The following is a 27,752-nucleotide window of genomic DNA, read 5'->3' on the forward strand; positions in this document are numbered from 1 at the left end:
GCATTTTCCATGATTTTTCATGAAAAAATTACTGTAGCGATTTGATGTATGTGAGGAAAAAAGGTAATAGGGAAATGTGATCACAGAAAACGACGTAGTTGTGTTTGGATTGCATTTTCTGTCATTTTTCATGGAAAAATTACTGTAGCGATTTGATATATGTGAGTGAAAAAGGTAATAGGGAAATGTGATCACGGAAAACGACAATATTTTCCGACGGAAACAAGCAAGCCAAGCATGACCGTAATTTTCTGACGGAAAACCGCAATCCAAATTTCTTATTAATATTTTACTTGCACATTTTCCTTTACTTTTTTATTTTTGTAATAAGCGGAAGTGAAAGAAAAATGAAAAATGAAAAAAAAAGTTGTACATGTTGGATAACATCGTTGTAGTATAAGATTTGCCAATCAAAAATTTTCAAAAAAAAAAAAAAAAAGTTCCTGCATTTTGAAGTTTTGCTTAAATTGTGCACAGCTGCTGGCTAGTAATTTGCAAAGGACATTAGGTTTATGGCCACTCATTATTAGCTACATATGATCTATCTTATTGGTTGTACTGGTACCCTATTTCACCTGTGTGGGAGACTATCTTGTGGCTTGTAATCCCATCCCACGTTAGTGGTTGGATTTTGTCTTGTTTTTAGGAGCTCGTCCTAAATACTGCATAGCAACAGGGACACTATAATAATGGCCTTTTCCTTTCATGTAGTTCCAGGGGAACAGACTCAACAGAATCTCATGGAGCAGTCATCCTCCTATTCTGTTGTGGGCCAACTCACATCAACATTGTGGGGGTGGGGGGGCTCCTGTTCTTTTGGTGCCCTAGCTGGCTAGTATTCTTCTGAGAGTCAGTCATGAGGATGAGGGACTCGGGGCAGGGACGGTTGCAGGTAACTTCTTTTGTTCACCGTGTAACTTTTTTTCCACAGGCTGTATTTTCACAACAGATAGTGGTGGGCCCCACACTTGGCGCGGAAATCGAGTTACCACTTGTTATCTGAGCCGCACATTTTTTTGAGGTCCAATCTGGACCATGAACCGTGCAGGGACGGTCATACTGATGACCGTCCCTGCCCCAAATCCGAGGATGAGAGACCTGAGCATGGATTAGCAACTCAGCACCTCCGACTTATTTATTCTAACACATTACACCCTTTCAGAAGCAAAAAATCTCACTTCTTGCGCATAAACTTTGATCCAACCACCTCAAAGATAGTTGAACTTTTGAGAGATTATACCAACTTATAATACGTACATCATCATGAATATATATATATATATATATATATGTACGCGCACACACACACGCACAAGGGTTAATTTATTCTCATTTCTCCTAAATTGGTTTACCTAACATGAACAGGAATTTGTTGTAATCATGCTAGATATATACAAGCTCCATGTCAAGAAACCAATAAAATTAATTAGGAACAGCAGATCCTTGGATATGGTTCAAGATCTGTGAACTACGTACCTACCTATGCAACCAAGGCCCTCATTAATTTTGTTCATATATATGTAAATGTACTTTTTATAAGAGACATGATCGATCTTAAGCATACGCCTCTAATTCTTCCCATATCCAATAGACTAGAAGTTCAATAAATAAATGTCCACTTTGCATATATAACAAACTCAATATATATATATATATATATATATATATATATATCGTTTTTGCTTCCTATAACAAACTCAATAATATATATTTGTGTGGGTACATACCAGACAAATAAGCCACGGCTGATGTACTCAAATAACTAACACATAATATTGTTCAGTATCTTATTAGCTTATTAATTAACTAATCAAATGTTGATCGACATATAAAGTGGCTGCTGCTGCTTTAGTGTACGCATCCCATGACGACTACTAGAGCAGCCCTTTCCAAAGTACTATTATTCTTCTTCGAAAAATGCACATATATATATATATATATATATATGAATGGGTTTTGTTGAGAATATGTTGTCCGCTTCCTAGGTTTGACATCATCATCTGCGGCTATGGACAAAGAAGTGAGCCTACTTCTACTTGTGCTTGGAAAGAAAAGGACTGGTGAAGGTGGATGGATGGAAATTTTATCACATGAGTTTAGTACAAAATAATCCAAGAAGATAAGGTCATGAAAATGCAATTATGTATCATCAATATGTGATAAGTTGTTGTTTCTTTGTCCACTGAATTAAGATGCGACTCTATTAATGTTGTACTCCACAAAATATGTGCCTAACTATATATATATAAACCCAAAACGAGAGAGAGAGATCAGAGGGCAAAAAGAAGAAGAAGAAGAGCTACTACGTATGCTAGAGTGGCCACACGTGCTGGGTCACCTAGCTTCATAGAGACCACACGTGCACATGGGAAGGCACTAGACAGAGGGAAAATAAAACTAGGAAAGAAGCCACCACAGAAAATATATGCATGACGAGAGAATATGTATATGTGTCTTCAGGGAGGGCTCCCCAGTCCCTCCCCTCCCCAGGGAGGGTTGGCTTGACAACTGCACACAGTTTCACCAGTCAAAAATACCAACACACACACACACTCACTTCTAAGTTCTAACACACAATTCACACACACAGAGAAAGAGAGAGAGACGTAGGCAGGGTTTTACTGAGTTGGCTTGTGGTGGTCTGAAAAGTTTAGGCATCAGATGCTACCACATACATCTGTTGTCCGTGTCTGCAAAATACAACCCACACACACACGTTTGGTTTCTTTTGGAACTTGCTTGCAGCATCGTTGTCTTCACTCGTAACTAATCCCATCTCATCAAAGCTTTGCAAACATCTCAGTTCCCTCTCACAACTTGTCTGTGTTTTTTGTACAACATCAATGATCAAAACCAAACACTTCCGTTAACGTTTCTTGCTTACATTCTCGTGAATTGGCTGTATATTCTTTAATTAAACCCCAACTATCTTTGCTGCAGCTCCGAACGGACACTTTGTGCATGACAAATGATAAACCATATTATGCAATCAATCAAAGAGTTAACGAAGATGTTTCCAAGGCCGCCTTAGCTCATATTAGAGGACTTCAGGGTTTAAATGCGCGTAAATTTACTCTTTAAAATTTATACACGTGACATGCATCCGCTCCTGCTTCCATACACGCTACTACTATTACTGACCGTATATAAAAAATTAATTTAATTTATAAGTTAGAAACAACTATATGTGTGTGTGTGTGTGGTGGCATTCAAATTCTTGATTTCTTTCTCTTGATTTAATTTTATGTGGATTCTAAATTGTTGATTTTAGGAAATTGCTTTCCTCCAAAAGGGCATTTTATTTTGTAAACAATTAGAAGTAGCATATAATGAGTATTCTACTCTCACATCACAATGCATGCAAACATCAACAACATACCAAGACTTTGAAAGCTGTACCAATAAAACTGACCTGGCCAGCCAGAAGAAGTAGATATCGACACACAAAACATGCCTCATTGGTTGGACCCTATATATTGGCCATTGAGTTTGGAAGTAACTGAAAAATGGGGACAATTCTTTCGTTGTTTCCATTCTTATTAATTGAGTGGTTTTCAATTAATTGGTGATAAGGCATTTCGGTTGGGGTTCCTGCTTCCTGTGTCCTATAAAATAAAAATATAAAGTCAGGTTTCAAAGTTATTTGACCAAAGGTGTTTTTTTTTTTTTTTTTTTTGTCAAAAAAAAGGACCTGGCCCCACTTCAGACCCCAACCCTTATTCGGGTTGTTAGGTTACCCCATTTTCGTTACTGGGACTCGAACCGGTGACCTACGGGATACTACCGCATGTGGTCACCGGCTGAGCTACCCAGGAAGGGCTATTTGACCAAAGGTGTTTCAGTTCACTGAAAATGTAGTACATTCCTGTTACACTGACACAATTAATGAAACGTATGCGACTAGGTTTTGGTATACCAGTAAGTACATAAAATTGATATTCATCATACACTACTGTTTTCCTCTCAAAGGAAATAGTTGAAATTGGACTTTGACATATTTAATGTTATGACTTAAAACTTGTTTTACTCTCCCTTGGAAATCTCATGAGCTTGTCAAGTTGTTTCTTCAATCGGATCATTCTGCCAACATTCCTGCGAAATAAAAAATTTAGTAGTATTGTTCAAAACAGAGCAGTAAACAAATTAATTTTCCATCATTATTATTGTTACCGCCAAGCTTGGAATAGTGACATATTTTTTCAGATTGCCTATGGTGGGTGCGCCTTGAACCTATAATTTGCAAATTATAACAACTTTTACACATTATTTTGCTTTTAAAATTTCTTGCACGCTTGTACATACATACATACAAATATACACTCGCACACACTATACTTGCTAGTTATTTGATCCAACGAAATATCAAAGGCCATTTTGCAAAATTAGGTCTTGTGGCCTTGTTTGGATTGCTTGTTTCCGTCGGAAAATATTGTCGTTTTCCGTGATCACATTTCCCTATCACCTTTTTCCCTCACATATATCAAATCGCTACAGTAATTTTTCCATGAAAAATGACGGAAAATGCAATCCAAACACAAATTTTTCCATGAAAAATGACAAAAAATGCAATCCAAACATCTTTTGTAAAATTCTGAATGTAAGCCATATAATTGACGATAAGAAACTTATTGATATGCTTACACCTACCGCAACATTCATCATTCTAAACTTACCACTAACCTTATGCAGCTTTTTCAACCCCCACATTAAGGGGAAAAAGTCAATATAGATGACAAACCTCCTTAGTTGTAGTTGTAACGAAAAATCTTAAATAAGCAGGAAAAATTAAAAGAAGAAAAAAAAAAGAAAGCAACATTGCTGGGTATTTTTCCCCTTTCTTTCAATTGTCATGATTGGATAGAGGACTTGTTCGCGAGAGTGTTTGTAGCTTCTTTCTAACGCAATTTTCTTAAAATACCAAACTTGTTGAGAGAAGTTTTCCTCCTTGTTGTGAACATTTGGACATCAGTGAATAGTTGGACTGTCTATTGTATTTCTTCTCTTACTCGTCACAAGCTAATAAGGGAAACTTCTAGTAGTACTAATTTTACACTACGATATGACATTTGACATAACATGACGGATTTTGGGAAAAGTTTTTTGTCCAGAAATTCCAGTCGAATACTAGTAGGAAATTTTGGTGTTATGTCGATGTGTATTTTCCAATTTGTAAGATTACGGTATTTTCCAATTTGTAAAATATCGCCATGCATTGAATCACAAAAGGTTAAAACTGAGAAAAAGTTAGGATAGCTTATCATAATTAAGTACTTTAGTTTAGATATGAATATGTCCAAGCAGGACAATTTTTCCGAATGTGTAATGGCTTTTGTACTTCTGTCGTTGGCTAAACTTAAGGAGCTTAATGAGTCACTGACGAAAGAGATGAAGTGGAAGCAGTGACGGAGCCAATATTTTTTCCTTGGGGGGCCAAAATTTTTTCGAACAAAATTATCTTAATATGTTATGTTCAAACTAATTTTTATTTATTTAAATATATGACATCTTAAAATATCAAATATTAATTTTAATTATAAAGGTATGTCTATTTCATAAATATGTAGCATAATCATAACTAAAATTAAGATAAGAAGTAACATTTGATTAAATATCTTATAACATCACAAATCACTTAAGTTGCACATTATGAGAAGATGCTCCAATATGTTACCTGTGCAAAAACAAAAATATAACTATGTAATATAAATATAATTATTTTCAATTAAAAAAAGATAAAAGTTATGTTAATATACCTTGAAATTTCATCCTCTTTTATTAAAAGTAAATTGAGTTTTACGTTCTTTCATAGAACTAAATTAATCGCTAATTGAATCAATGCTAAATTTTCGAACAACTTCCTTTTTTTATGTACATTGTTAGGCAATCATTCAAGAAATGATCTTTTATCTTGTTTTGGAGCTTTATTTTGATTATTTTCATAATTGAAAATGTCCATTCTATAGACTATAAAACGGAGCTAGGATTTTTTCCTTGGGAGGGGGGCCAAAATTTTTCTGAACAAAATTATCTTAATATGTTATGTTCAAAATAATTTTCATCTATTTAAATATATGATATTTTAAAATATCAAATTTTAATTTTAATTATAAAGGTATGTCTATTACATAAATATGCAGCATAGTCATAACAAAAATTAGGACAAAAAATAACTTTTGATTAAATATCTTATAACATAACAAACTACCCAAATTGTACATTATGAGAAGATGCTTCAATATGTCATTTGTGCAAAAATAAAAATATAACTATACAATATAATATAACTATTTTCAATTAATAAAAGATAAAAGTTATGTTAGCATACCTTGAAATTTCAACCTCTTTTTTTAAAAGTAAATTGAGTTTTACGTTCTTTCATAGAACTAAATTCATCTATAATTGAATCAGTGTTAAATTTTGATCATCCTTTTTTTTATATACATTGTTAGACAATCATTCAAGAAATTATCTTTTATCTTGTTTTAGAGTTTTGTTTTGATTATATTCACAATTGAAAATGTACATTCTATAGTTGCAATTGATACAGAAAGAGTGAGAACAAATATCATCAATCTGCCAATAACAGGATATATCACTCAATTTCTTGTCTTCACCAAGCCTTCAAGTAATTATTTGTATATTTGTATATTAGTCAACAAGAGGATAGATCACTAATTTTAAATTTTTTTATCAATTAGGCTAAGGTGTATATTTGTATATGGACCAATAAAGTAATTATTTTTATTGTAGCCCACTGATAATTATGAATTGAGTCTTTTATTATAATACATCAAATTGGGTCAATTTACTATGGATCATCAAATTATATGTTTAATTTTTTGAATGTTAAATAATTAGTACAAAAAAAACATAAATAACTTTTTTTTGAAGAAAAAAATTAAATCAAAAGGTGGCTAATTCACACACACACAGATATATATATATATATATATATATATATATATAAACTCTCATAATATAAACTAAAATTGTAAAAAATTAGGGGGGGCCAACTTTGACTTATACATATATTTACATATTATGAATTAAATTTTTCAAAACTTAGGGGGGGCATGGCCCCCTTCTGCCCCCCTTGGCTCCGTCATTGAGTGGAAGTGATAATTTCTTGCTTGGATTGCTGTTTTCCGTAGAAAAATTTTGTCATTTTCCGTGAACACATTTCCCTATTACATTTTTCCTCACATACATCAAATCGCTACAGTAATTTTTCCATGAAAAATGACGGAAAATACAATCCAAACGGGACCTAAACAGCTATTTCAAGTTTTGGTATTGATGAGCTATCGTGGGGTCAATTTCTTGATGTATACGATCACAAGAATTGGAAACCAAAACATATATATCTCGAGACCAATGTAGGAATGATTAATATGACTCAACACCAATGTGATTTGGCGGCATAAATACAAAAGGGGCTTCCGAGATAGCATTACAGTCATTGGCTATCAGGCGTGAAAAGTGACAACAGTAATCCGGCATTCATGAAAGCTCTAGCTATTTTGGCTTCTCTCGTGTGACTTCTCCTACATAATAAGAATTTAAGTATTAATTTTAAGTCTTCAAAATCTCTTAGCTTATGATATGCGTCTGTGGGCAATTGAAGAAATATTAGTGAGGGTCAAATCCAACTTCTCCCTCCCTTTTAATTTTTGGTCTATAAAAATGGTGATTTGAGAGTTGAATTATGAATCTCAGGATCACTTAATTTACGTCCTTAACAGTTGAGTCTTGAGGGCAAAAGTTAACTTCTTTATTAAGTGGTCTGATTATTATCATCAATGCCATAAAGAGTGCAGAATGGCCCAACAGGTAGTTTTTCTTCCTGTTGCCATTTGTAATTGCCAGTCTTGGCATCACGTCAAAATCATATCACCACTTTTCATGTGAAAAAAAAAATCTGATGCATCAAAATTTAATTTTTATCCTACTTAGAGTAGAATTTGTATTTGATTGACGATTATTGCAAGATCAATTTTGTTTGTACATGCAAAAATTATTGTACCACAAAATCTCCTATTACAGATTCTCAACTGTGACTACAGTTTTTCTACTGGAATAGGAATGGAGATTTAGCATTACAAGTTGCAAGATATGGAGTGCTATGTTCTTGACAGGGTTGGTTAAAGTGGTGTAATCAAAGCTTCATTTTCAGCATTTGACAAGATAAAGGGTGTCTAAGACCTGTATAACACGAAGCTAACAGACATTATATTTGAAGTCTCTCTTGTCAATGTCGGGAGAGACAGCCTAAGACCTTCACCTCTACTCTCAGCTGGTGGCATATATAGGTATTAGGACATGGGAAAACAGAAGAATATTAAAATCTAGAAAAAGATAGCAATTTCACTGTTCCCCAGGAACAGGAAAAGGAAAAAAAATGGAGAAATCTGTTACTTATTCTGGTACGAGTGAGAGCGATAGTTTCTTTTTTATTTTTCTTTTAGAGTAAAAAAATTTTAATTCGCAAGTATAAATATTGGGATAATAACTTTTGGAGTTCAGTGAGGATCAGTCCACTCAGGGGTGGTTAATCGACTCACCCAAACACACACATACACTTCTCTTTTCTGTTAGAGACACTTTTGCTGTTTTTCTTGCTCCTCCCAAGTTTCTTTATCTCATCCTGGGCTGCAATACTTCTTCCTTTCTTTCTCCTGCTCACTCCACCATCTGTCAAACTTCTTTCTCCTTCAGCTCTGGTCCCTGCTGAAATCTTTCTTTTTGCACCCTTTTTCATCACGTCATGATCAAGATGAATGTGACCGTGTAGAGTTGATGTTAAAGTAAAGCACCCTTCTGTCAGAAAGGATAAAGAGTTGATGGAAATGGCAAACAAGCAGTGTAGTATTTATGCACCAAATACTACTAGTAGCATAAATACGGGCATTGACAGTTATCCATCAGGGGCTTCCCCGTTTCTTTGTTCATCATCATTATCATTATCATCGCCATTATCTTCCTCTCCTCCTCCTTCAGGTTCAATGGGCATGATTTTTGAAGACATGAGCTGTTTGTCCATCAGTCCAAACTATCTTTCTTCTTCACGAGATAGCTTACATGAAGGAAGACCTTGTTGGGGTTTTTCTTTTATGCCAAAATGCCTCCTGGAGGAATCCCAAAATAGTGATGTGGGAGAAGGTAAAGGTTCATCCGACTGCAGTGACGGATTTGGAGAAACTGGTAATCAACCCATTGATCTTAATGCTGATTTAAGTGAAGAAAAACAAAGCAATAATCTTCAGGCCGTTGGTAGCAGAGATAGTGGCCAATCAAAGCTCTGTGCTAGGGGGCATTGGAGGCCTGCCGAAGACACAAAGCTTAGGGAACTAGTAGCCCTTTATGGCCCTCAAAACTGGAATCTCATTGCAGAGAAGTTGGAGGGAAGGTCAGGTAATAACTAGAACCTTAGCTAGTTCTCCTTCATCAAGAGCTCTATCGTGTCTTGGGAACCTTCTTATGTTTAACTTTGCTTGTGCATGTTCCTTTTTAAGGTAAAAGTTGCAGATTGAGATGGTTTAACCAGCTGGATCCCAGGATAAATAGGAGAGCTTTTACTGAAGAAGAAGAAGAGAGACTAATGGCAGCACACAGGCTATATGGGAATAAGTGGGCCATGATTGCTAGACTTTTCCCAGGTAGAACAGATAATGCAGTCAAGAACCATTGGCATGTTGTGATGGCTAGAAAGTATAGAGAGCAATCCAGTGCTTACAGGAGGAGAAAGATGGGCCAATTTGTCTGCGGGAGAGTAGAAGATCACGACCGTAGCTTTGTCAGCAGGAGGGATGCAAGTGCACCCATCAAAACAGAATCAACAGGACCTCCTCCTCCTAATTACACTCTGATTAATAACTCCAACGGAACACTACTTGGTAACCTAACAGCTTGTTCGTCAGGAGGAAATCTTAATGGCGGTGTAGGTGCTGGTGGCATTGGGATTGCTTGTGGATCAAATATTTCACCCCACATGGCAGCTGGTGGGAAAGCAGTACTAAGCAATATCGTACCCTCTCGTCACACTGGATTTTGTTCATCGCAACAAACATCCTGTGACATCTTTCCTGGTGTGTCCCTTAACACAGAGAGCACGTTTCCTCGTATTTTTGCCTTACCTCGTTGCTTCAAATTGTTCCTTTTTCATATTTGTGGTCTCTAATATTGCACTGGACTTTGGCCATTGATTGTGGATTCTTGTTCTGGTTAGTTGTTGTTTTGGCTCAGTAAATATGAAGGAATATTTTTCCTACTCAAACCTTAGGACAAGAGTAACTGATTAATTATTTGATTGCTTAGTTAGTAATACTACAGATTTTATCTCTTTCCTGTTTTCATGAAATGGAGCGAAGGCAAACCTTGCTCTTTCCTTTTCATTTTTTGTCCATTCATGGTAAGAACTAAAAACCAAGAAGTTTGAACTCTGTGAACTTTTTTTTTTTTTTTAAATTAATCATCTTTTCTGAAATTTCCAAGAAACTTAATTATTGTAGCTGTAGCGCTTAGTAGTTACTAGTAGCTAGTAGGACATAAGTAGCTATTGAACCCACAGCCTTGTTTTTTTCTGCAGGAAACTGCAGCAATGGGATGATGAGCATTTTCAAGCAAGGCAGGCCTTGGGATAGGCCAAGAGATGAATCCAACGTCTCATACCTGTGTCATCATCCCGTGCAGCAGCAGATTCACCATCCTCTTTTAATGACTGCAATGCAACAGTCACAACACTGCCAGTACCACCACCCTCCTAGCACCAGCAGCAGCAGCCTCTCATCAGTAGATTATTACCATAACACTAACACACGAGGAGGAGGTGGAGGAGGAGGAGGAGGAGCATCAATATCAATACCACCACAAGTTTCATCACTACGCACTACTACCACTGACCCTGCATCATCACCACTCACAGAAGACAGAATAACCAGCCAATACGAGACCCTTTCCCCACCATTTATAGACTTTCTCGGGGTTGGAGCCACATGAAGTTAAAAAGCCAATGAAAGCTCAAAATGGTTTACTCAATCCCTAGAGAAGAGGAGAAGAGGATCTTTCGCATTGTGGTCATTACTGCTAGTACTAGACCATCCCCTGGCGGGTTTTCATTACTAATTTACTACTACAACTGAAGAGGCATTTTGTTGAGTCAAAGTAGAAACAGTGCAAGTTCTTTCTGTTTCGTAGCTTTGAAATATCAAATATCAAAGCCCCCCCTATCTTTCAGAGTCCTCACCCACTCTATTGATCCATTCCACCAATAACCACCACCCCCCCCCCCCCTTTCTCCCCCTCCTCCCCCACCATACAAAAAAAAAAAAAAAAAAACCACCCATCCTTTTCTATTGTAGCCTGTTTTGTAGTCTCTATTCTTCACATGATGAAATGAAACCTGTTTGATATTTTTGTGATACTACAAAATAAGGTGCTCTCACTACTGTTTCTACATTTTCTTTCTTGCTTTATTTTTTTTCTTTTTAATTTGGCACATTCGTAACTTCCTCGAGTGAAAGGGAATTAAATATCACAAAAAAAGAAAAGAAAAGAAAAGAGCTGGGATGCCAAGTAGTAGTAAGTAACAACTGACAATTAATGTGTCCTTTGACTAGTAATATAGTCAGGAGGCAAGGCCTGCTTGGTTGGTTACTTGATTAGTAGCTAATTATCACTTTGCCCAGCGACAAGGGGTATGAAGTCACCCTTTTCTTGTTTATCATGAACCTACAAAACAGAAACGGAAAAACCTTTTTAATGAACATCATATGTTATCCTACTGATCAAGTTCTGTTGCACTAGTAAGTAAAATGTTTTGTTTTGTTACCAAAAGAGACGAGGAAGCAAAGGGTTTGTGGGATAGTGTGGGAGCAAAAATCATGGGAGATGGTGATGAGACTTGAGGGAAAAAGACAAAGTAAAACACTGGGGAAATCTGAATACATCCTTTTCTCATGGACCTGCAAAAATCAGGCACAAATTCTGGTCCTGAACACAAAAACCTGCTTCGAATGCAGTCATTATGGTAACTGTTTAACATCCTTGCCTCAGCAAGAATCTTCTGAGAGTAGTCATGCTGCCCACATGGGCATGGTTCTATGGAGCTGCCCAACAGTCAAATTCTACTCTTACGTTAGTATACGACATCCACCGCACCCGACCCCCCCCCCTCCAACCCCACCCCCTTTAAAAAAAAAGAAAAGAAAATTCCCCGAAATCCACCACACCTTATTCAAAAAACCCCCATGAACCGTAAAGAGCATGCTTAAAATTGGAAAAAAAAAGGAGCAAAGTAGGGAGTATCATTTTTAGTCCATCACTGGATCTTTAGACTCTCGAAGAAGCAAATGATTTAATGCAGCCATCATTACTCATCTGTAACTCTGCATTCATCATAGTCAACAGTCGGTTTCAACTTACATTAGCCCTCTCTATGCTAATTAAGGAAACCAAACAGCGTATCTATAGGCATAATAATAATATGTACCTGGCTGATTCATCAAGATTGTCACAGCGAAAAAGAAAACAACAAAGAGAAATGAAGTGGGGTGGGGAGGGGGGGGGGTGGTGTGTGTGTTGGTTTTGTTCAGATTTGATGGAAATGAACAAATCTCTCGTCTCTCATCCTCTAATGTCACAAGTGATGCACGCTCTGGGAAGCCAACCACACAGATGCTGGATGCCTTTTCCCAGCTGACGTCAATGGACCTGTCGCTCATATTTGTCTGGAAGGATAGAAGATTATTTGAAATAATTTTATCAAAAAAAAATAGTATATCACTTTTTATAATATGATATAATGTATATGATATAAAAAATAGTTTGAAGATAGAAAGGTGATTGAAAGGTCTATAATTATATATATATATATATATATATATATATATTTGCCAATAAAATGCTATCCAAGTACAGGTAAAAAATTAATACAGATGTTTGTATCATAAATATAATTTTTAACTAATTTTTTATTTTTATAATTATTTTTTTAAATTTCACATACGTTACATCTTAAAAAATGCTGTGATAATTATTTCAAATAATTTATACTCCAAAAACACAAACGTTACCACTATTTGTCTTACGTTTTGCTTTACTTACCCAACAAAACATTTGTGACCGAGTTTGTTGATTTGTGTTTTTCTACTAATCTCTTTGGTTAATCCATCTTAGTAAAGAACGCGACCGGACGGGACTGGGCTTCGATTCTTTAATCTTGAAGTTTTATGCCGTTGATATTCGTAAGATATGTCTTTGATGTTTTAAATTAGTATTAAACAGCACATTTCTTGAATTCCTCGAAAAAGGAATGTTCCAACTTATTAGGCAGTCATTCCAATTCTTAACTCTGTGATAAATGAAAATGGTTAACAAGCCTCTTTGGAGATAATTGGAAGAGGTAATTAGTATTATCAAGAAAATTATACTACTATTTTAATCATGTCTACTTCTTCTACTACTAGTGCGTAAAGATAAAGTGAATCTTACCCCCCTCCCCCACATCAAAAAAAAAAAGGGGATAAAGTGAATGAGTTGCAAGTAGCTTAACTGGTACGCAATATATATATATATTTTTATATAAAAATCAACATTAGATAAAGACAAAACTTTGCAAAGGTAAGTAAACACAGTAAATTTTTGTAAGCAGTAAAAACCTTCGATATGATCAAAATGTTGGCAAATGTTTTGGCCTTAAAGATGTAAGTTATGTATTTGGAAGACAAGGGCAATGACAATTAATGAGTGGGCTGAACAACCATCATATATTTTTGACAAAAAAAAAAAAAAACAACCATCATATATATATATATATATATATATATATATATATATATATATATATGTGCTGTATGCATGCAACCGCTAACTATGAGGAAGCCAGTCAGCCAGCCACCTCCCGCTCCCTCTCCCTCTCCCTCTCCCTCGCCCAGCTGTAGCTGTAGTCTGTCTGAAGACTGCAGTTGTTATAACGTTTGGAAATTTGTGTTGTGTGCGTGTTTTCGAATCAGACTTTTGTCTGCAGTTTGGTTGAAGCCAATTCAGTCCTGAGAGATAGCAATCTAATGTGGGCCTCCATACCCTTCGTTTCCCACGGGGATCTGCTTCCTAGTTTTGGGCTTCTCAAGTTGAATATGGAAAAGAAGAACTTGAAGGAGGGTTAGGGTCTTCTTAATTAGACAACAATCAATAATATGACTGTTTCCTGAATTTCAATAATGGAGTAGTACTATGAATTGAGGGATGAAAGAGTTGTGAGTTTCCCACCCAAAAAAAAAAATTAATAAATTAAATATTTTCTTCACACATTTTCTCATTGCTTTTTTTTTATATTTATATGCAGTACATCATATCGCTGCTGCAGCAGTAATTTTTTTTTTTCCTTCTCTACAAAAAGTGGACTTTTAATTCACAGATTATGTAGCATGCATATATTCTGTACGACAAATTAAATCGCGTTGAATCTAGAATTCGAGTTTAACAATTTTAGTCGCAAACTTTGTATTTGTTCGAATTTGATCGGAATGGGCCTTAGGCCGCATGCAGAAACACACAACAGTTTTTGGTACTGGGGAGTTGAAATGGCAGCAGAGCAAGGTTGGATAATAGTCCAATGGTTCCATGCACTTATGGTGAAGTCAGTCCAAACTAAGCTTAAAGACAAAAACCTCTCTTTCATTTTTTCCTGTTGCAATGCAAAAGAGAAGGAATTTAAATGGATCTTCAATCCACTGGTATTACACATTCTGGGCACTGGTACGTAATACACATTAATTCTAGACAGCTTTATAGCTTACCTAAACGGGTTAGAGTGGAAATACCAACAGATAAAAGGGTGGGGAAAAAAAAGAATAAAGGAAGAAGATCAGCAGAAACACTTGCCCATGAACGCCAAAAACTCTTCAAAATCAAGGACTCCATCGCCATTGTCATCAAAGGCACAGATCATCCTTCTACAGTCCTCCAGTTCTGATCCTTCTTTGAGGCACAGCCCACATAACACTCTCTGTACCTCAGCTGCATCTATAAATCCATCATTATTCTCATCAAACACTCGAAAAACTTGCTTAATCTCCTCTAAACTAGGCTCCTCATCAAGCATTATATCGGAAAACTCACTTGCCTTCCAGTTCTCTACATCATCATCATTACCTTCTTGATCACACGCTATTCCAAGTCTAGTCAGCACTGTTTTGATCTCCTCCATGCAAATTTCTCCAGATGCACTTGGTTTAGCAGTTGGGTAAGTTTCAACAACTTTCATGTCGCTAATAATCCCTGTCCTCGTGCTCGTCCTCCATTTGGCCAAACAAGACTTGACGAGATTTTCTAGGGAAAAATGAAGACATGGAAAGATAAAAGTGCAAAACCTGACCCCCCACTGGAGAACTTTGAAGAGAGAAAGGAACCGTAACGAGGCAGAAGCCATGATTTCGATTCTTGAAAACATGAAGTGAAGGTGTTTTCTGAGATGGATAGGAAATTAATTTCTTGCTTTGGATGATGAATTATGCATGGCAAACTGGCAATGCACGCTATATATAAGAAAATTTTATAGTACTCTGTACTGGTGAATTCTTGCGTGAATAACTTGTTAAAATACTAGGAATTTACTAGTAATCTATCGTGAAGAATCACGTCCTTCTGTTACTTACTCTTTTAGTAAGTGGATTACAAATTCCTGGAAATGTTCAAGGGAACGGCCAAGAACAAGAAGTTCATGACCTTTTGTCCTCGCTCCTCATCCATTCTTTCTTGGAAATTAGTCAGCCAAAAAGAAATTCTTTGAGGCTTGAAAGCTAGTGTAAACGCCAAGAAGAATAGACTGAAGTAGTGAACCTCACGACGATGGTCGAAAGTGCTGGAGAAATTTATGGAAGTTCCACTGCAATTTGCTTTTCATACCAAATAGACTAACAAACAATTGCTTTCGCTTTTGACGTACGTATTTCTGATAATGAGTCATAGCCCTTTTTTAAGCTAGAAAAATATAGCAATAGTTCCATTCCGTCAGACGTCGTCTTCTCGATCGACCCGTCAAGTCATCGTGAGTCAACGTTTTTGTCTCCGTGTTGAAACATGGCCCGCCCTTCTTCCTGCTTAAGTGCATTTGTCACTTTTTCCCCTTTTGTTTTGTTAGGAAAGGAAGGTGTTGCTTAGTAAGCTTTTCTTGGTTTAACCAAACTTTTTCTTAAAAAAGAAAAAAGAAAAAAGAGCTTGCTTTTATTTTCTTAATTCGATTCAAGAATACCTTTAACTTCTAATGTGGATAAAAAAAAGGAAGAAAACTTGAGAGTGGAATTAGGTGCTTTATGATACTGAAACTATTATACTTATCTGTTAAGTGTAATTTAGTTTTCCTTTTTTCCCAAGCGATAATTACCTCTTATAAATAGTATTAAGGGACGGTTTGGAATTGCGGTAATTTATTGAAAAGTACTTCCCTAGTAGAACTTTTAATAAAAGTACTTATTAACTGTTTAAGTACTTTTAAATATATTGTTAGAAAACATAGTTCAATAAGTACTTATTGTATTGGATAATGTGTAATTTGAAAATTTTTAAAAGTGTTTATCTCTTTATTTGGATCATAATATAGGATAAAATGATTAGATTTGATATTTTATTTTTTTAAATCACGAAAGATACTCTAAAATTACCAAATTTAAGGTTTTGTTAAAAGTGCTTTTAACACTAAAAACTCTACTCCTAATTTTATGGAATGATATTCAGCAAATACTTTAAAAGTACTTTTAACACCTAAAAATGTTTTTTTTTTTTATCAAAAGTATCGCAACCTCAAACAGGGCCTAAACGAGGTACAAAGTATGAGCAGCTGCTCTACAGTCATCCTTGGCTAAGTGTAAATAGTTGTTTAAATAAATATGAATAATAATTTATTAGTTTTAGCAAGAAGCACGATCCGTTTGAATTGTGTGTTTTTTAGGCACTTGTCTCAAACTTTATTGTAATTTAGTGTACTTGTAACTTGTTTTAGGTTAAATGTCAGTGTTTATCCAAAATAAGTAAAAGCACCCTATCTATTTAGAAAAACCCCTCTCCCCCTCCCACTGGACCGGTACCCTATTTAATTTTTTTTAGGTGCTTTTTTAAAACTTGTGGAGTGTTTTGAAGTATTACTATGGATGTTTTAACAAACTTTGTCTTTCCAAAACAAACCCAAAAAATCCTTGCCAAACACATCCTATAACATAGGAATTAATTTTAAAAAATTAAATGATTAACTTTTTATACATTGATAGTGTAGTGGTTTTCTTACACTTGTAATTATGGATATATGTCACATGTGTATAATTAAATTTTAAATTTAAATTCATATTATCTGACATGATTTAAATCTGTTAGCGTGCAAAAAATGTACATTGACAATGTATAAAAAACTTATTCAAAATTAATGATCAATTTAATTCAAAAAGTTAAGTTTGAAATGTGTTTTAGCATGAGGACGGTGACTTGTATTTGTAGAGACTTTAAGGGCCTTGGGACATTTAAAGATGCTAGAGTCAGGAAACTGTCGAAAATGTTTGGATTCTCTTTAGTAGAAGATCCAACGGGCGCTCAGGAGGCTCACTTGGCTTGGGCTTTAGACACGGAACGGGAAGGCCTGTCTATGGCCTAGATCAACCTAAGTCAAATGAAATCTTTACCGTTCTACTTTATTAAATGAAATGTGAAACTTTATACACCTTAAAGTTCACAGGACGAAAAGAGTATTTTTGAGCTCCTTATACTCATCAAGCCTAGCATTGAAAATATTGGGTAACCTAAATGGGCACCCCAATCGAACCGAACCATTATGGGACGTTCCTTGTTGGCACCCACAAATGGGCCACCAGAAACATCGAGTGCAAGTATCTATTTCACGCTGGCATCAACCCTCTTTCATCCTTTTCTGTTCCCATTCTGAGGTGAAAGTTGATTTGCAAAAAGGCCAATCTGGAATCGCTTTTGAAGTTACTGTGGGGATTAGGTTTATTTACGTAAGTTCTTACTTCAGTAAAAAAATATCAGAAAAAAAAAGAATCGCTTATCACAAGCAAGTGAAGTGGACATCACTTCACTTGATCATCTTTCCGAAGGGGACTTTAGTGAATCGGTTTGTCTGGCGTGTGCCCTGTAGGGCACTCGTAAATATATATATATATATATATATATTCAGGTGTTATATTTTTAAAATATAAAATTAATTAAAAAAAATTAAATAAATATAAGAGAGTATAAGTAAGATTAAATAGGAAAAGTATATAAATGCAAAAGAGAATAATAATTATTAGTATGTGTATATATATGGTAGGTTAGATGAATATTAAGTGTGTAGAAAAACTCTTATAGTGAATTCTACTTAAATCTGGCCCATGACCGGATATAAAGCATATATATTGAGTATTTGACTCTGGAAAAACCTATTACAATTTACATCGCACGTCTTGTTCCAAGTTTCAACGATTTTACAGTAAATATTAAAATGGTGGCCCTTTTCTCAATATTCTTAAACCTTTTCGAGTTTTTACTAAAATTTACGTCAACATTTTCGCACTGTGAGATTCAGCATTCGCATTCTGGCAATTGGAGGTGAAAAAATTGTAGGAAAGGATGAGAAGTTTAATAAAAAAAAAAAAAAAAAATCAAAACTATGCCTTCATCACTAAAAAATAACTTTTTTCTCACTTATCATCTAGAAGATTTAAGTTATTTTTACACGTAAATAGTTTTAGATAACAATTAGAGAATCACATTACCGGTGGGAAAAAAAAAGAAAAAGAATGTCAAATGCAATTCGTGTTCAGTTCTCCAACTGCTTCACGGAATTAACTAAAATTTGCAGCCGGAATTTGATTGAATGGCCAGGTAACATATCGACTTCAGAGCCAGCAAATGTGTTAGTTGATTTCAAATATTAGTACTTATACATGCGAGACATTCTACATAGATTGACAACATTATTTACATCTACTAGTGTTTCTTCTTGATAGGAAAGGAACAAACATGAAAAGGAAAGAAAGAAACAGCATATAGGATAATAAAAGTCTCCGCAGCATCACATGCCTGGGGACCCGTAACAACTCAACTTCCACAGAATTTGTGGCCTTGAATTGTTGATAACTGCGCTCAGATCTCCCACTGTCTCACCCTTTAGCTGATGATGAGTCTGAAACACATGTTCACTACATCTTTAGTATATCCAAGAAAATTTAGTCACATATATTTCTCTGTGGCTGTGTCAGATTTTGATTTTTTCTAGCTAGATTTCTATTGGTTTGATTATTCAAGTGCTTTGCTGTTTGCTCCTGGAGATTCCATACGGGAAGAAGTTAAAAAGGGAGGGGAAGAAGGCAATAAAAGAAACAAGAAAAGAAAACCTTTATCCTAACTATTTCCAACTTTTGGCATCAGCAATTATAGAGGTTAGACTCTTTCGGAATTGACAGAGAAGGGTCATTAGCCTTCTGCAACTCATCTTAGTTTTATCTCCACAGGTGAGGGACCAGCTAAAAGAGCCACAGCTGCTTTTCTCCCAAATGCCCCCACTCTGGTATCGTTCCTGCTAAAATCCACGAAAGTTGGGAGTTCGAATCTTCTAACCAGAGTTCATGCCTTCATGGTCAGTGACATCTAAATTCGCACTAATAATGGTGATAACTAATTTCGAAATGACCTTGAGGTTCGATTTCAGTGCAGACGCATTGGCATGCCTCCGCAACTATGAACACAATGTGATCAAGATGCAGATTAACGTAACATCCCTTTAAAAATAAAAATAAAAATAAAAGTTTAACAGCCCTTCTGCATAAAGAAAGAGTGAAGCTTTTGACTGTGATCTTTGTACAAGATGTTTTAGTCTGATTTGAAAACCAACAGAAGACTGATATGGCTGTTGGCTTGAACTCAGCATTGATGAAGATCCAAGGATTTTGCTGATTTTAGGGTCGTTCTTTTGCCCCGATGGTTTGCTACGTCAAGAATTTTTCTTATTTCCTGCTGCTTTATTGTTTTGTATGTACCTATACACAATTTACACTCACTTGCAAGTGACAGGCATAAACATCATAGAACGAACTCTTTGTACCGTTACAAGAAAGGTTGACTAAAAAGTGGGAAGCAGAAACTTTTGCTAATAGCTCCTCTGCAAGAGTTCTATCTGCTCTTCCTCTGACTTTAACAGCATCTTCAACCGATTCCTGCACTACAGTCAGATGACCGAATATGATGCAACATTTTCTGCACTTATAGAAATGGGTAAGATTCTCTCCAGCAGTTGCTATAAGTTAAGGAGTAAAACTTAAGCTTCATCCTCCCTGCCATCATCGAAAAACTTCAGTGAAGTTTTAATCTTATTATGTGCTCTCACGGAAGCTCTGTGACCGGGAAAAGGCTGCTGGATTGGCTTGCAGAACCAGTGAAGTATCGGCCACACGATTCTTTGGATCACCCTTTGAAGGAAAGGCCTTGAAGAGACTTCCTCGGTTGATTGATTCGCTCTTCTCATTCTTAATTCCTAGCGTTGACCATATAGAGCTCTTTGCAGCTTCGTTTGGATCATCAATCCTCAATGTCTTAGGAATCAAAATGGAGCCCTCTGTATTTTTCCTGTCAAAAGTCTCTTCTTCTTTGAGTAGATTTGTAGGACTAAGAACGTTCCCATTCCTCGTATGTTTCCCTAATGTAGGGGATGTAGGAGTAGCACTCAGGGCAGAATGATCTGGAGACGAAGGCGCCGGAGATAGCCATGGCAAATTCCATGGGGTCGGTGCAGCACAACCCCAGAAAGGTGGTGCTGGATAAAATGATATAGGGAAACCAGGAGAACTAAGTGCAGGTGGAGGTAGTGGACTTCTCCATTGAGCGGAATTCCAAGGATACGGCCAAGGAGGGCCAGAAAAGGGTGGTACGGCTTGAAGATATCCCTGACAATTATTTGAAACTGATTCAACACTGCCCCCTTTTTCCGTTGAATTTGAGATCGTGCTAGAAGATCCAGTTGAACGATCTTTTGCAATTTCTCTCACTCCACAAGGGATAGAGAATCTTTGTTCAGGTACATGAAATCCGTTTGGAAGATGGTTATGGGGTCTCTCCGCAAGCTTCAACACAGTTGCCATGGATTCGCAAAGTGGTCTTTCTGAACCAAATGTGAGGACAGTGCCATTTGCCTTCAGTGCTGGGAGGTGAAGCCCATTTGCACCATCACCTCGAGCTGCTTGGAGAGCATCTGAAACCATTATATGACGATAATTGGAGGGGCAGGTGTTCTTATTCTTGCGGCGACCAGAACCAACAGGTACATTTCTCATCGTTCCACCAGCAGTCCAGTATCTCTGACAGTTTTTGCAGAAATGTCTAGGCTGGTTGACATTGTAATTGTTGAAATAACAGAACTTGGTATCCATGCTATTACATCTTGGACACGGAAGTATTTTATCAGGCTTCTTCAGTGTCTTTTCTTGGGAGGAATTGTTGTCACCTAGCTCCTCATTCGTATTTTTGGGTGACAAAGTTTCATTCTCAGCAGAGGAGGTCTTATGGTCATCACTTATCCCAGATATTGATGCTCGCTCGGTCAACTCTTCAGCAGTTGGATTGGATAAATCATCTTCTTGTTCATTCTCAGCAAGTTCTTCTCCTAAGGTATTCTGCGAAGTTCATGAAAGCCTATGTGAGAAATAAATTCAGCTATGTAGCGTTGTGCAATGACGATGAGTATGCTGCACAGGTATTGTTACTTTCTCCAAGATCATCCTTGTAGATAAGGGGATTTGACCACTTTTATTGACAGGGAGACAATATTTAATCAGCAATGTAATTTGATATATCCAAACATAAGAGAGACAAGGTGATGCTAGAAATGAAAGATCCTGGAACACTACCTTCCACAAGAATGGCTTCAGTTAAGCCAACTGAAGAGACACCATTCATGGTATATGGAAATAAGAAAAATCTTAGTGCTTACTCAAATATGCACAACTTCAGGTGAAGCATATTCAACTCAAGCCACCAGATTGAAGAAGTGGATATTGATGTATTTGTTTTGAAAAATGAATATATATCCCCTGCCTCCCATTCAAACGCAAAACAGGATGAGGATTCACACATGAGAAAAATTTACAGAAAGAATACGTGAAGAAATGTGGAATTATTCCATGTAACACTTGATCTCAAATCATTCTTGAAGCTATTGAATTTACATGTTTGCAACTAAATCATGCAGCAAAAGGTAGCAGGGGATAAAGTAAAGTTCGGATTGCATGAACGGTAACAGAACCTAAGCAAGAAAAGAATTTGGCTGATGTACCAGTAAGGTTAAAACTTGGATTTCAAGTGAACAAACTGGAAGTTCAAAATCAGTTTGATATATGCTGTTCGAGTTTTGATTAAGCAATACAAAATTTTAGGCCTGAAAGCAAAGCAAAAACAGGTCAAAACTTCGGAGTTTGAAAGAACGTTTACAAAGCTTAACGAATTAAAACTTTTTTAGACGTGCTAAACCAATTCAACAGCCTTGAAGCTGCATGAAAAGTGAAAGCAAAAAAGCAACTGCTTTCAAGGTTTAAAAAATTTGCTCTTTAAAAATTGATGATTGCAACATCATAAAAAAAAAAGGTTTTTCAGAACAAGATTTTACATGGATTACTATAAGAAAGATTAACGTTTACTACGACAATGATTCAATATAAACCCTTTTAGCACCTCAAAACCATCTCCATTCCAAACCCAAAACCAGCGAAATGTTGAAAACCTTAACAACACGATGTACAAGGGGAAAAAAAAAAAACCAACAGCAGTTGACGAAAAATTGAGAGAGTTTGATGACCCCTTGATTGGCTACAGAATCGTGACAATGGATATTTATCAAATTCATGGAAAAGTAATATCGAAGTCCAATCTTTAATTCAATGACTGGATATTTAGTTGACCCCACGATCAACGAAACAGAGAGCTCACGACTACAAGGCAGCTGAAAGTTTTCAGACAAAAACCAAAATAGACCCATTATTCATTTTCAACATATCTGAAAAGGGTTGTTCTGAAAATCCCACGTAAAACGAGGTTTCAACTTGTTCAAGAAAGCCTATATGAGAAATAACTTCACGTGTGTTTACCTTCTTATCTTCAGAAGCAGCTGTATTTGAAGAACTTTGACGATCATCATGATGATCAGCGTGAACAGAGCTCGAAACGGAGTTGTTCTGTGGCAATGATATCGTCTTCCCGAACAGCTTAATCTCCGGGTCTTTCAGTTCCGACATTCTAGCAGGTAAATTTTCCTTGTCCTCTGTTTTCTCCCCTGTTCCTTCAACAGAACAGAAGTGCCTTTTCGGCTTTTTCTTTCTTGTCCTTTCTTTCCTGTGCTTTTCTATGTTATGAAGGGTGGTTGAAGGGAAGAGTTCAAGAACTTCGACCTAAGTTGAAGCCCAAGGTTTATATTTTTCCTTTGATTTTTGATCATGCGTTTCGTCGTTTAGCCTACAATTTGGGTTTGTCTTGATTTTGGCTGAACGCTCTATAAGATGGGCAGGGCGAAGGAAAGAGAGAACTAAATTGCCACGTCAGCAAGAGAAATGAATTTGAGCCACAAGTTCTTTGTGGCCTTGGGAGATCTTTCTATGGTTTGGGACTTTTACAGGCAGAAAGCGGTGGGTCCTGGCACCCATGAGGAGTGTGGGTCTGTGGTGGGCTCCTGGGGGGGCCCGGGGTGAGGGACTGGGCGTGGTTTCTGATTCCCCTGAAACAGTTGTGCTGAAAAGAAAGCAGGTTGTATTTTTTTTTTTTCCTTCCTCTTTTCTCCATGTCAGCATAACCATTCCCAATTATTACTACTTTCACTTTCCTGTCATTTGATTATCCTAAAAAGGTTGCCTAAATTCAGTAAATTGAAGAGGAGGCAGACGTGACATGTTTTCTCCTCTAGACTTTGAGGCATTTTTAATTCTATCTTCTTCGTTTCACCCCAACGGAGAGTTTCAGACATAAATTGGTTTTGAACACACCAAATTCTTGCAAAGCATGAGGCCTTGGAAATCAATTAATTTTAGGTATCAAACTGTCACGGACCTGGATAGAATCTGAGCTATACTTTTGTCCTGTAATTTATTTTGGGGAGGATCGGTAGTTCTACTTAGCGCTTTAAATGCATATATTTTCAGAGACGACCCAAAAGAGGTTCTTTCGAACCATAGGCAAGAGACTGGTGTAAGGAATTAGATTCTTGGCATATCTTTAGAATTTTGATAATCTATAGGTTTCTTTTCTTTTGGTTTTCATTTCTATTCATCTATCTGGCTACTTCTAGATACTATGAACCATATCCGTACGCTCCTCCAAAGAAATCTCAAGACACCGTGTGTGGCTGAGAAATGGAGTTGAATTGTACATTCGGTGGGTTTTCTACTCCTAGACTTTACACATCACTTTGTGGCATTTTCATTGTTTCGACGCTTTTCCTTCGATACTTCATGTGAACTCTTATTCACGACATGCCAATGTGTAAATTTACACTTAATTATATTGATCTAATATCACTTTCACGAACATAACCGCAAAGACAGAATGGTCTCTTTTTTTTTTTAAGATAGGTAAGAAATTTATTAATTATCGGTAAAGATACAAACGATAAGGAATATACTTCAAGAAATACAATCACAATAAACCAGTCAATTAAATACTACTAATAAAAGCTAACACACTATAAATCAGATCGTTGGTGCCACATAATTAGTGATAATTCAGTGCCACTCATTCACCGATATCAAGTGTTTAGTTAATTTAAATTAATATCAAACATTACATGATAATTTAAATTAATTGGACACTTAGTATAATTTTAAGAGTAATGCTAAATTACCACTGAAAAGTAGCATCGAGGGTCTTAATTGGACACAATAGGACATCTCAAAAACTAAGGATGGAGTCTCATTTTCCAAAACTTCATGACTTTTTCCATAACTTTAATCCCTAAGATAAGATAGTAAAATCCACTAGCCAAATTGTGAATTAGAAGTTCAAAACCAGAAGAATTAAACTACCAAAAACACGAGCTAATGAAAGTTCATGACTGCCTCTGATGGGTACCATATCTTTTTACACAAGTTGGTGGCAAAATGGTAAATGTGCTCCCTCCTGAAATCCCATGGCTGAATCCGATTGGGCGAGGGAGGCTGTGGATTGGGCGACCAAGTGGACTTGCAGCATTTAAAATTTTAAATACGTCAAAGTCTGACAAATACGAAGCACGTGGCTGCGGGTCCACGTGGATGCAATCCAGCTACCGACTTCTAACAATTCTGTGCCTCTGCGGGGACCACCTGCCACCTCAGCACACACACATTCGAGGTGGTTTGGGACCCACCTCCTAAAAGGGTAAAGCGAAAAGCACAATCTCACTGACCAACAGGCTAAACATCTGTGCCGTTCAAAACTCCAGCCCAGTTGATGCCCCGCCACGTGTCCTCGCTGACGTACGCATAAGCATCTCCTCCCTCCGTGTATCCCCGGGGGCCTTGGGGGGCAGTGGAAAGAATCTTCTTCTAGTGGCTGCCGTTTGCTGATCCAAGGAGAATATGTTGCTTCCCTTCTGACACGTGTCCATGGTTTTTGTGGGCAGATAAGACCGGGTCCACCGTATCTTTTTCTCTTATCTTAAAAGCCCTTGTGATCTTTGGTTTTAGGGATAATTGCAGAAACCTCCCCTGAGGTTTCTGACATTTTCACTGACCTCCCCTGTAGTTTGAAAAATTACACTGACCTCCCCTGAGGTTACTAATCTTTTGCAAATTTAGTCCAAACGATTAAAATATTATTTTAGGGAGTGAAATTAGAATTTTGTACCAGATTTGCCTTTTGTGCTACATATCCAATAAATGACAAAGTACTATAAATCAATTAACAATTAATAAATTTTAAGGAGTATAATTTATGAGCAAACACACATTATTCATTTAAAGTACCAGCTCTTTACTAGTATTTTACTTTCAAATATTTAATTTATGATAAATTTATCAATATTTGTAAGTAAAATTCAAAAATTGTTATAGTAATATTCTTGCAAAAAGAAAATCGATAGGTTATTTATTTAATATAAATTAAATATTTTTTAAAAAAAATAAATGGCCCATAAAGTATTAATTTTTTATGACTTTCATCCATTACACGAGTAAAGTATTCGCTCTTTATGTGCATTTTATTTTGAATCATTTAATTTATGTTAAATAGATAAATGTTTGTAACTAAAATTGAAAAAGTGTTATATTAATATTTTTACGGAAGAGAGATTGGTAGGTTTTGTATTTAACAAAAATTAAATATTTGAAAGTAAATACAAATCTGTATTTGAGCGTATATATTTGTATTAAATTAAATGTTTGAAAGCAAAATACCCTTAAAGAACCGGTACTTTAAATAGTTACCGGCTCTTTATAGGCAAACACGCATTACTCATTTAAAGTACCGATTTTTTACGGATATTTTACTTTCAAACATTTAATTTATGATAAATATATCAATGTTTGTTAGTAAAATTCAAAAAGTGTTACAGTAATATTCTTGCAAAAAAGGAAATCGGTAGGTTATTTATTTAATATAAATTAAATATATTTTTAAAAAGAAATGACCCATAAAGTATTAATTCTTTATGGCTTTCATCCATTACATGAGTAAAGTATTGGCTCTTTATGGGTATTTTATTTTGAATAATTTAATTTATATTAAATACATAAATGTTTGTAACTAAAATTGAAAAAGTGTTATATTAATATTTTTACGGAAGAGAGATTGGTAGTTTTTGTATTTAACAAAAATTAAATATTTGAAGGTAAATACAAATATGTATTTGAGCGTAAATATTTGTATTAAATTAAATGTTTGAAAGTAAAATATCCATAAAGAGCCGGTACTTTAATTAGGTAATGCATATTTGCCTATAAAACTATACTCCTTAAAGTTTATTAATTGTTAATTGATTTGTAGTATTTTGTTATTCATTGGACATGTAGTACAAAGGGCAAATTTGGTAAAAAATTCTAATTTCACTCCCTAAAACAATATTTTAATCGTTTGGACTGAATTTGCAAAGGATTAGTAACCTCAGGGGAGGTCAATGTAATTTTTCAAACCACAGGGGAGGTCAGTGCAAATGTCAGAAACCTTAGGAGAGGTTTCTGCAATTATCCCTTGTTTTTAATCTCTCCAAAAAAACCTTTTTTTTTTTTTTGCTCCTTACCTGATTTTCCCTGTTGTTTTCTTTCTTTCCCAGTTGTTTTTTTCAATTAATAGTTTGCCAATTAATAACTGAAGTGCAAAATCATGTGCCTTTTGTTATTAATTTCTAGTCTTGGTGCTGTAATTTATAAAAAGAAAAAAAAAAGAATAATTGAACCCCAAAGGATGAATGGTTCAAAGTTCTAAGAGAGAAAGATAGATAATTGAATAATTTGACGTTCGGGGGTGAATTTCAACAAGTAAACAAAATAAAATGGCCATGAGGACTAATGCGAGGTAGCATGGTCAAATAGACAAGTTTCTTCAGCAATTAAATCTGCAACAACCTGGTCTTGAAGGAGACTCACAGAGCATTATCAAGGTGATTGAGAGTTTTGAACCAACTAATTCTCGGTCTGGTGTTCTTGTTAAATATGGCATCTTTCATTGCATAATTTCTTAGTTTGGGAAGTTTTTTGGACCTCTAGAAATGACAATATGGTTGCTCATCTTTTAGCTGGCCACATTTGGATTGTTATTTT

At 35.9% G+C, this 27,752-nt stretch overlaps 3 protein-coding genes across 3 annotated transcripts; 1 reads left to right on the forward strand and 2 right to left on the reverse strand.

The window, feature by feature from the left end:
* Nucleotides 1-8,513: 8,513 nt before the first annotated feature.
* On the forward strand, nucleotides 8,514-10,995 carry LOC140021422 (uncharacterized). The gene is made up of 3 exons (XM_072072185.1): nucleotides 8,514-9,411; nucleotides 9,513-10,085; nucleotides 10,586-10,995. Exons 1-3 carry the CDS (start codon nucleotides 8,841-8,843, stop codon nucleotides 10,993-10,995), a joined length of 1,554 nt encoding a protein of 517 aa, XP_071928286.1. The 5' UTR covers nucleotides 8,514-8,840.
* Nucleotides 10,996-14,863: 3,868 nt separating this feature from the next.
* On the reverse strand, nucleotides 14,864-15,262 carry LOC113715460 (probable calcium-binding protein CML46). The gene has a single exon (XM_027239665.2). It carries the CDS (start codon nucleotides 15,260-15,262, stop codon nucleotides 14,864-14,866), a length of 399 nt encoding a protein of 132 aa, XP_027095466.2.
* A 4,704-nt stretch (nucleotides 15,263-19,966) lies between these two features.
* On the reverse strand, nucleotides 19,967-23,614 carry LOC113716954 (cyclic dof factor 1). Its single transcript, XM_027241520.2, has 2 exons — nucleotides 23,118-23,614; nucleotides 19,967-21,650 (listed from the first exon to the last, which is right to left on the reverse strand). Exons 1-2 carry the CDS (start codon nucleotides 23,262-23,264, stop codon nucleotides 20,355-20,357), a joined length of 1,443 nt encoding a protein of 480 aa, XP_027097321.2. The 5' UTR covers nucleotides 23,265-23,614; the 3' UTR covers nucleotides 19,967-20,354.
* Between the last annotated feature and the right edge of the window lie 4,138 nt (nucleotides 23,615-27,752).

The sequence above is a fragment of the Coffea arabica genome, chromosome 11e, assembly GCF_036785885.1.
Source record: "Coffea arabica cultivar ET-39 chromosome 11e, Coffea Arabica ET-39 HiFi, whole genome shotgun sequence".
Taxonomy (NCBI): Eukaryota; Viridiplantae; Streptophyta; class Magnoliopsida; order Gentianales; family Rubiaceae; genus Coffea; species Coffea arabica.